This window comes from Echinops telfairi, unplaced genomic scaffold, assembly GCF_000313985.2.
Source record: "Echinops telfairi isolate 266 unplaced genomic scaffold, ASM31398v2 ScPeMD7_4225;HRSCAF=4972, whole genome shotgun sequence".
In the NCBI taxonomy this organism is placed as follows: Eukaryota; Metazoa; Chordata; class Mammalia; order Afrosoricida; family Tenrecidae; genus Echinops; species Echinops telfairi.
This window is the reverse complement of record NW_022108124.1, coordinates 19,729,843-19,740,889: the sequence shown is the minus strand read 5'-3', so window position 1 is coordinate 19,740,889 and position 11,047 is coordinate 19,729,843. Positions and strand designations below refer to the sequence as shown.

The following is an 11,047-nucleotide window of genomic DNA, read 5'->3' as shown; positions in this document are numbered from 1 at the left end:
ATGTACAAAATTATTAGCATTCTGGTTTTGTTTCTCTAGAGAACCCTGTCTAACACAGGCCCCAACCAAGATTGGTTTCTCAGTGGTAGCTCAGATACTCCAAGTCCCTATTTACCTCTTAACTGAGAAGCCAGGGTTGTAGGTTTGTCTATCTTCGTCAATGGGCCAGTAAGTACTTCTTCCTCTGTCAAAAGAATGAATGCTTGTCACCAACTGGGGCTAAATTGAAAAGATGTTGAGTCTTTAACGAAAGTAAACCTTTTAGAAAAACACATACCATTTTTCTGCGTGTGTTTTTACCTTTTAACTTTTTGTCTTTTTCCAAATGATATTTTACCAATAGTAACACACTTACACTCTAATGCAGCCCATTCAGACATGTGCCTCTGTGCATCCGTAGTCTTAGAACACTGCACAGAGGCATATTTCACTGGACCGTAATCCTGAAGGGAGCACCCTTGTGTGGCCTGCTGGTTTTCAGTATCACCAGGCTGATGTTACTGTCAGCGATCTTGTGGGAGAGGTCTCAGGCTGGAGGATTCTGGGCGGATGAGAGCCCCAGGTCAAGGCAGTGAGCCAGGTCACTGGGGTTGCTGCTTCACCCTCCACAGATTTCAGATCAGCACTAGAGAGGGGGACAAAGAGCCATGACAGCCAGGTGACTCGGAAGAAATGTCCTCGCAGGCAGAGAGCACGAAGACTTGAATGATGGCCAGTCCACCAGAGCAATGCTCCACCAGACACACGTCGGGAAAGCAATGCGCTCCGGAAGCTGTTATTGGAGAAGGAGGGTGGCAATGTGGAGGAACTGAAAACTTAACAAAATATATTTCTAGGCATTTTGCTCAGTGGAAATGCCCAACCCCCCCAAAACAAACAAAGAAACAAACCCATAAAAATAAGACTTCATGAACATTTTCATTAAAGCATCGTTTGTTATACAGAAAAGCTCAAAAATCAAAGGAACGCAAAGGACCTCTATCTGTAATGCTTAGAAATCCGTTTTATTTCCTAAGTGACAATGATGTGAGGGAATGCTACTTAACCATTTAAATGAAGTAGATCAAGCTTTCCTGTCAAGAACAGATGTGTATAATAGACTGTTAAGTTAAACATTCAGGAAAGATAAAAAGATGCCATTAATTGTAATTTTCCAGTAAGCTCTCAGCTGACAAGTGATTTAAATTAATAAGAAAATTTAGCAAACTAATCAGATACATGATTAAAATTTAGAAATCAATAGCGTTTCTGTACACCAATAATAACCAATTAATAAATATTATAGGAAAACGTGATTCCAGTTGATACATCAATAGAAGAACATGAAATAGTTAGGGATAATCTAATAAAAGCCACACGTGTCCTACACGAGAAAACAAAGAAACCATAAAAGAGAATAAGGAAAGAAACGAGGAGTCCTCTAAGTCCCCACATCTCAACTCTGCACGGCCACGGAGTCGTTCTGCAGGACAGGGCAGAAGTCCCCCTCTGACTTTCCAAGACTGGAAACCTTCACGGGAGTAGAAAGCCTGTCTTTCTCCCACAGCGTGGCTGGTAGTTTTGAATTGTTGACCTTGTGGTTAGTAGCCCAATGCGTAACCACTATGCCACCAGGGGTCCCTATTCCTACATAAGAAGGCTTATAGTGAATATTTAAAAAAATTAAATATACAAATTACTTCAAATATTCTCCCCCAACCTACTTGCTCTGTATAGTCAATGTAACTCCAGTAAGATTTCCCTTGGTTTTCTCCAGCTGGTGCTAACATGTGTCACCTGCCCAGACTAACTGGGAGCAGCCTCCGAGAGAGCAAGGGGTCAGCTGCTCAGTCACTGGGAACTGACGGTGACCCCAAGTGTGTCAGCGCAGTAGGGGGCCTCGCAGGGTTTTCAGTGGCTTCATTTGTTCCCCAAAGTAGATGATCAGGCTTTTCTTTGGAGCGTCACTCATTGCTCTCCAGACCCCAACCTTTTGGTAGCTCCTGAGCATGTTAGCTGTTGATATCACCCATATCCAAGACACATTAAGTGAAAGAGAATAAGGAAGGCAGTCTTTTATCTGTTAGAGATATATTATGAAACCATCGAAAATATAGCTATGTGGAATTGGTGTAAGAAAATACAAACAGTTCGGGGGAACAGAATTTTCATATATATATATGAAGACTTAGGATAAGAGAGAAATATTCTTTCAAAGCATAGAGAAAGGAAACAATTCAACACTGATATCTGCTTAAGTCACCACAAAAATGAATTCCATATTAATTAAAGAGCTAAATATAAAAAATAAGATATATGAAGTATTAAAAGAAAATTAGGAAAATATGGCCATAACTTTGAGTTAGGGAACAACCTCTTAAACCAGCAGTTTTCAACCTGTGGGTCGCCAGTTCATAACAGTAGCAAAATAGCAGTTATGAAGTAGCAACAAAAATATAATTTTATTGTTGGGGGGTCACCACAACATGAGGAACTGTATTAAAGGTTCACAGAATTAGGAAGGTTGAGAACCACTGTCCTCAACAAACCACAAAATAGAAAATGCACAAGGGAAGTTATTTACATACAAAATTAAAATGACAAATAATTTAAAAATACTAAAAATAACAGTAAAGGACAAAAGACAGATTTAGAGGAAAACTTTACCACCCAATAATATTTAAAGTATTTTGATATATGTAAAGTACTAGAAAAAATTAAACAACCAATTGAAAAATGAGCAGAAGACAGGAGTACTTGTTTATTTGCTTAATTAAAAAAGAAGATATTCAGGTGGGCTAAAAAACATATCCTGGTAATAAGACCCTCAGCCTCACTAGTAATCACAGAATACAAAATAAAATATGATACAGTATAATTTCCACATTCCACACTATCCAGAACTTCAAAAAGAGGTAATATCACATGCTTGGAAGTGAGGTGGGAAGCAAGTGGTCTCATAACTTTTGGTGGAAGCATACAGAGGGCTCGCTCTTTAAGAGATCTGTGATTAATATTCTTTCCTTTTGCCCAATAATACCACCTCCTGGCAATTGCTTTAGAGAAACATTTGGATGTTCACACAGAGAAGGTGATGTTTACTGTAATATTGTGTGAGTGGGAACAACTTTATTACACATCAATTGGGAAATCTTTAAATAAAGTTGCACATCCATACTACATATTATTTATGCAGGGATTAAAAAGGATAAAGAACACCTGTCTTTCCTGGCCTGGAAATATTTCCAAGGCATATTAGGTGAAAAGGCTGTACAAAGGTTTTTATCTACATAATCATATTGAAAAAAGTCTCATCGTCACCATGCTGAGTGTAGTAATTCTCTGTCCTTCGCTGCTAAGTAGCATTTGATCCAGTTGCTCATCCCTCCTCCTCAAGACGTTTTCTTCTTTGCCATTCAGGGCTCTTATTTACTTTTTTGAATCTCATTGGCTACTTTTTTTTTTATCTCCTTTGGTCTCACTTCTCCCCAATTTCTGGGGTTCCCCAAGGCTCAATCTTTGGGTCCTTTTCTCTGTAGACCAGCAGCCATTGAAAGGTGAGGTGGATACCCTCCAGTGACTTCTCAGTTCATTCCCAATGAAAAAATCCAGTCCTCCTTCTGTCTCCAACCTCATCCCCTAGGATTCTCTCCTCCTTGCTTAGTCTGGAGGCAGTCCCTGCTGTTCCCCTCGGCCTGCAACATTCTTCCTGCAAACTCTCTCACCTCCTTCAGGGCTCTGACCAAGTAGCTCAGTCTTTCAGTGAAGTTTTCCCTGCGCATCGGTATAAATTGGTAGCCCTCCCACTCTGATACACCCCCACTCTCTTCTGTTAGGAACTTGTGTCCTATGAAAAGAGATGCTGAAGTCTTAACGCCTGTACCTGTGAACTGAACCTTACTTGCAAAGAGGGTCTTTGAAGACACCATCATTTGGTGGGGCCTAACCCAATAGGAAGGGCTCTTGATGGAAGAGAAGAGTCACAGTGGAACAGAGGAAAGATTCAATTGTCTCCATGCTAAGAAATGCCTGGCCTACCAAAGACCAGCGAGATAAGAAAGGCCCCTCTCCTAGAGTGCCTTGGAAAGAACATGGCCCTGCTAAACCCTGGATTCTGATTTCTTGGCCTCAAGAAACAAAACAATGCACTTCTGTTCTTCTGGCCTCTCAGTGTGTGTGCTATTGTGTTACAGCAGCCCTAGAACATGAGTACACCTTCTCCGCTCTATTTTCTCCTTAGCTCTTTCATCCTATCACGTGATGTAATTTAAGAATTTATCTTGTGTATTACTTGTCTTTCCTCAGTCCCCCGATACACTAATATAACCGAGAAGAGATTTTGTTCATTTTGTTCACTGCTATTTCCCTAGGTACTTGGCCCATGGTAGGCACTCATTAAGTATTTAGTGAATAAATGAAGGAGCCCTGATGGTGTAGTGGTTATGAGTTGGGCTGCGATCCATATGGTTGGCAGTTCAAAGCCACCGGCAGCTCTACTGGAGAAAGACAGGTTGCAGTCTTGAAAACCCACAGGGGGCATTTGCTTTGAGTCATGAGTTTGCCCTAACGTAAGATTTAAATAAAAAGTCTGGAAAGAAAAGCTATTCATAATGATTACCTCTGAGAATTATAGAAGGATGTTTAAATTTCAATCTTTACGCTATTTAGTTTTTAATGATTTGAGTTTTAAAAAAACATTCATATGCTACTTCCATAATAAAAAAGATAAAGCTACATGTTAAGAATAAAATGGCAGATTATTGGGTTTTTTTTTTGTTTTAAAATTTATTTTAGATGATTTCTTGATGTGACTAGAAATGCTTCCATATTTAATAAATACTAGGTTCTAGTGAATTAAAAAAATTTTTTATAAATGATTTTTTGGGGGGTTCTTGCAACAATCCATACATCAAGTTTATCAAGAACATTTGTACATAGATTGTCATCATTTTCAAAACATTTTTTACTTGAGCCCTTATACTAAGGGATCCTCTTTTCTCCAACCCTACTGATCCCTTGGTAAATTATGAATTATTATTTTCATATTGTACACCATCTGCTGTTTCCCTTCACCCATGTTTCTGTTGTACATACTCCTCGGGGTGGGAGGTTGTTATACATCAATCATTGTGATCAGTTCCCTCTTTCTCCCCCTACCTTCTCCCTACTCTCGTATACTCCCTTTATAGTTTCTGAGAGGTTTATCTGCCCTGGATTCCGTGTACCGAGAGCTCTTATCTGCACCAGTGTACATGCTCCTGTCTTGCCTGGTTTGTAAGGTAGAACTGGGGTCACTGGTAGTGGCAAGTAGGAAGCATTAAAGAACTAGAGGAATGTTGTGTGTTCCGTTGGCTCATCCCTTCTTGTGACTCTTCTGTGAGGGGATGTCCAATTGTCTACAGATGGGTTTTGGGTCTCCACTCTGACTACCCCATTTGCATCAATATGATTGTTTTGGGTCTTCTGATGCCTGAAATCTGGTCCCGTCAATACCTCGTGATCGCACAGGCTATTTATTGTTCTTCTTCCATGTGGGCTTTGTTGCTTCCCTGTTAGATGGCCACTTGTTTAACTTCACATCTTTAAGACCCCAGATGCTATATCTTCTAATAGATGGGCACCATCAATTTTCTTCACATTTGCTTATACCCATTTTAACTTCCACAATCATGTCGGGAAGGTGAGCATCACAGAATACCAGGTTATTAGAACAAAGTGTTCTTGTGTTGAGGGAGGACTTGAGTAGTGGCCCAATATCTGTCTGCTACTTTAATACTTAACATATACATGTATGTACATAGGCCTATATCCCGATCACTATATATTAATATACTTATATATAAACATGCCTATATTTATACTTCTATAAATGTCTTTTGCCTCCTAGTTCTTTCCTCTATTTCCTTTTACTTCATGCTCTCAACCGTCATTCGGGTCTCAATCATTCCTCTGGCTATACTGCACTTGATCAACCCTATTAGGTGTTTTATACCCTCCTTGCCATCAGTTTTCGATCTCTTGCTGTTCCCATATCCCTGGGCTTGTTGACTCCCCCCTCCCTTTCCCCCATCTCCCCCAACCTCCCAACCATTGGTTTCATTACTTTCTCCTCAGGATTGTTTATCTTGCCTATCATATAGATAGACATAAAATTAAAAAGGGGCCTATAAATAATTCCAGGTCTGTCTGCTGACCCATAAGGTAGTTTTCCGAGCTAATGTGATGAGGTGCCAAGCCCTGTCCACTGAGTCTGAAGTCCATTTTTGGGATTCCTTGGGGACTTCCGTTGCTTTGTTCCCCTTGCTGCTCTCTTTGTGTTGGGGGGGTGGGGAATCAGACGGGGCACAGTTTCCGCACTGTGTCTCCAGTGCTGTCCCCTGCAGCGCTGTGGGTCAGTGAGGGGTGTCGTGTCTCCTGGTGCAGCTGGGCCCATGACCCTCTCTGTGCCTTGGCTGCTCCGAGCAGAAGAGTCATCTTCAGAGCTTGGTTGGCCAGGATGAGGCCCCCTCTCTTTCCCTTTCACTTTCTCCCGCGGGGCCTGGGCAAACCCGCCACTCTCCCAGGCTGCATCTTCAGCGCTGTTCTCATAGCGCAACCTTCTGGGTAGGCTGGGATTGGGCTTGCCCGCAGATCTCTCTGTTAGTTTGTTGCTTCATGCCAGTATGTTGGCTTCAAGGCTATTCCAGGGAGTTTTAAGATCCAATCTCCTAAAGGTTCTACAATGGAAGTGTAGTTGCTAACAGATGAAGAAACTATAACTCAATGCGGTTAAGTAACTGGTTCAGGTGCGTAGTGTTAGTTTGTGATAAAGCTTGGATTTACAGAAGTGGTTCTCAACCTTCTTAATACTGCGACCCTTTCATACAGTTCCTTATTTAAAATTAAAATCATTGCTACTTCAGTGTAATTTTGCTATTGTTATGAATTGGGTGGCCCCTGTGCAAGGGTCGTTCGACCCCCAGGTTGAGAACTGCTGCACTACAGGCTCTTCAATATGCAGTCCACCCAAGAATTCAGACTACTCACTTTTCGGCTGTCTTCGGCTGGAAGAGTCTTGAAGCCAACTTTCTTCTGTTTGTACTGACATTGGAGCTCTCAGATACCAGCTTTGATAGGCCGTCCTAAAATTTCGGAGGGAAAATTAATTTTGAGTGTAACTACAAAGATCCTGATTCTATCTTCCTTGACATCTTCTTACTTTTTCAGCCTTCAAGACGCAGAAAGATTCATAGCAGTTCACCAGTCATTTATTTCAAACACAAATCGATAGATGACTAGTCACTCAAATGCAATCAAAAGCTTGCTCTGCAAAGGTGGCCCCCAAGGAGCCAACAGAACAGCTGATACGAAGGAAAAAAGAATACAGAAAGCTTAGTGGAGAACTAAATATGTTTTATCAGTAATGTCCTCAGAGAACTGAAAAACAGATAAACATTTTTCAGTGTTTAGTTGGTGTCATTAGGTGCTGTCCACTTAGTCCTGACTCCTAGTGACCTAATTCGCCACCGAACGGAAACTCTGCCTAGTCTTGTGCTATCCCCAGAATACCTGTGCTTGAGCCTACAGTTGAAGCCACAATGTCAATTCATCTCCTGGAGGGCCTTCTTTTTCATCGATCCTATTTTTTTTTTAAATCGCTTTATTAGGGGCTCATATGACTCATCACAATCCATACACACATCAATTGTGTAACGCACATTTGTACATTCACTGCCTTCGTCATTCTCAAAACATTTGCTCTCCACTTAAGCCCCCCAGCATCAGGTCCTCATTTTTCCCCTCCCTCCCCACTCCCCCCTCCCTCATGAGCCCTTGATAATTTATAAATTATTATTTTGTCATATCTTGCCCTGTCCGACATCTCCCTTCACCCACTTTTCTGTTGTCTGTCCCCCAGGGAGGAGGTCACATATAGATCCTTGTAATCATTGATCCTCTTACGAAGCATGATGTCTTTCTCTAAGGACGGACTCCTCCTAATATGTCCGAGGCATGTAAGAGGACGGCTCGCATTCTCACGTCTAAGGATCATTCCCAGCTAGACTGGACACAACTGTTTGCTCTCCGGCAGCCAAGGGTTTATTCAGCACTCTTCACCAGCGCCACAATTCAAAGGCAGCGGTTCTTTTTCTGCCTTTCTTTATTCATTTTCAAAGTTTCATATACATAGGAGGCATTTGAACATGCTATGGCTTGGGTCAGGTGTACCTCAACTTTTTAATACTTTTAAGGAGTTATTTTCGGCAGATTTGCCTAATACAATATGGTGTTTGATTTCTTGTCCGCTGCTTCTGTGAATGTTGATTGTAGATCCAAGTGCAATGAAGTCCTTGATAACTTCAATCTTTTCTCCATTTACCAAGTTATTGCTTATTGGTCTAATTGTGAGAATTTAAAAATATTTTAATGTTGAGTTATAATGTAGATTGCAGGCCGTAGCCTTTGTCCTTTATCAGTGCTTCAACTCCTCTTCACCTTAAGCGAGGTTTGTCATCTGTATATTGTAGGTTGTTAATGAATTTTCCTTCGGTTCTGATGTAGCATTCTCCACATAGTCCAGCTTCTCAGATTATTTGCTCACCGTACAGATTGAAAAGTATGGTGAAAGGTGTATAATCCTGACACATACACCTTTCCTTATTTTCAACCTTACTGCATCCCCTTGTTCAGGTTGAATACCTGCTTCCTGGTCCACATACAGGTTCTGTATGAGCAGACTTAAGTGTTCCTGAATCCCCATCTTTGTAATGTTATCCATAGTTTGTTAGGATCCACACACTTCACACTTACGGTCAAAACGTAGGTAATCATCTTTTGTCTATTCTCTGCTTTCAACCAAGATCCATCTGATATCAACAATATTTCTTGTTCCATGTCCTCTTCTGAATCTGGCTTGAATTTCTAGCAGTTCACTGTCAGGGCACACCTACAATCATTTTTGAATTATCCTCAGCAAAATTTTACATATGTATGGCATTATTGATAATGTTTGAGAACTCCAGTATTCTGTTCAAGTGGGTTCAAGTATGGATCTCTGGCAGTTAGTTGACCAGGTAGCTGTGTTAAAAATTTCTTGGCATAATGAATGAAAGCTTCCCGCATTGCATCTCACAATTAGTATTCTATCAATTCTTGGAGACTTCCCCCACATCCCCAACCATCATTTAGACTTCTTCCTTCAATATCATGGTTTCTTGACAGGCTATGTCCTGAAATGGTTGAATGTCAACTAGATGTTTTTGATAGTGACTCTGTGTATTTTTTTTCATATTCTTTTGATGCTTCCTGCATTGTTCAAGATTTTGCCTGGAGAAGTCTTCAATGTTGCAACTCAAGGGTTGACTTTTATCCTCAGTTCTAGTAGTTTGTTACATTCTGGGTGTGACCTTCACTTTGGTTTTCTGGCCCCAGGGCTTCACATGTTGCGTCACAATAGCTTAGCCTTGTCTTCTCAAGCTACCATTCAAAATCTTCTGTTTCGTTCTTTTACCTCATTAATTCTTCCTTTCACTTTAGCTACTCTTCCGTTCAAAGCTAGTTTTAGATTCTCTTCTGGCATCTATTTTCGTTTGCTTTTACAGTGACACTTCGGTTGTCAAGAGACTCCTAGCTTGAACTTTCCACTACTGTTGGAAAAAAATCTGCCAGTGTTCATAACTTTGCTTGAGAATCAAACTGAAAATCCACCCAACTTGAAAACACCTGTACAGGTTGAGAGTGAGTCTCTTGTCCTGTCTTGTCTGGGACACAGAGTAGCAATGCTTCAGTCATGGGCCACGCTTGCACAGACATGGAGTGCTTGCAATAACGTCCTTTTCCTTTTTTTTCCACGTATAATGTCCTGCCACAACGTTTCTAGTCTTCAGTTATTAGCGTTTAAAGAGTCAAATCTTTTCTTGAGATGAATATCCCTCTAAATTCAGGAGGGATATATACGCAAGGCTGTATCTTGGTTCTTGTGGCCTTGAATTAATTTTCTTCAGCTTCAATTTGAACTTTCATATCAATAATTGATAAACTGTTCCAGTCAGTTTTGCCTAATTATATTGAACCTCGTGGTTGTCTCTTTCCACAGACAACCAAATTACTGTTGATTGGATTCCTGTGCACTCCATCAGGCGAGGGCCATGTCACTGTTCATGTTGTTGAAGACGGTGCTTGTAGCAATTAAGTAATTGACTCTGTCAAATGCTGTCATGTGATCTACAGTGCCATTTCTACCACCAAGGCCATTTTCCAACTTTTGATTTGTCTTCATTTCCAAGTTTCACATTGCAATGACCAGTAGTTGTCAGTGCATCTTGACTGTATATTTGATCAATTTCAGACTGCAGAAGTTAGTAACTAAGTGTCCAGTTCCTTCAGAATTGTCATTAATGATTAATACACAGATTTGAATAATAGTCCTATTAACGAGTCATCCTTGCAAGCACCTGGATCTTATCCTATCACTGCCAGTCTTTTACATCAGGACAGACCTTAAAATATTCTTTTTGAGGATGAATGGGAGGACTTTCATCTTCAATTTTTCATTCTCAACTTAATAGACCATATTGTTTATGATAAAGAGAAATTTGGCAATGATTATGGGTAGTGGTTACACAACGATAGATGTAATTGATATCACTAAATTATACACATAAAACATGTTGAATTGTCACAACATGTGCATTCATTTACAATAATTAATTATTGTACAAGAATTAAAAACTATTTTGAAATCAGAGAACAAGAACTGGGTTCCTGGAAATTATAAATATGAATCATAAAATAAAATTTCTCTACAAGGGCTACATGGTGGTGTACAAGTATCAAAGATGCTAAGGGTATTGAAAAGTAATATAACATGGAGACGCTACCTAAGAGCAGAAGCTCTGAGAGACAGCAGAGACAAGGGAGGGTTAGAACACAGTCAAGTATCAGGAGAGCCTAAAGGCCAACGATCCTTGAACTAACTACAAGCTTTTCTTTCTTGTGTTTTAATTTGTTCTTTGTCAGTGGTTTGTTGTTGTTTTGTTGTATATTGTTGCTTGGTTTTGCTCTGTCTTGTTTTTGTGCATGTTAGTAT

At 40.3% G+C, this 11,047-nt stretch overlaps 1 protein-coding gene across 1 annotated transcript in view; it reads right to left on the bottom strand.

The window, feature by feature from the left end:
• Positions 1-11,047, bottom strand: part of ERICH6 (glutamate rich 6) — a 45,504-nt gene that overhangs the window by 29,675 nt on the left and 4,782 nt on the right. The window contains exons 3-4 of the mRNA XM_045295001.1: positions 7,006-7,100; positions 116-184 (exon numbers count right to left, since the gene is read on the bottom strand). Coding sequence (XP_045150936.1) covers positions 116-184; positions 7,006-7,100 — 164 coding nt within the window. The remainder of the gene's footprint in view (positions 1-115; positions 185-7,005; positions 7,101-11,047) is intronic.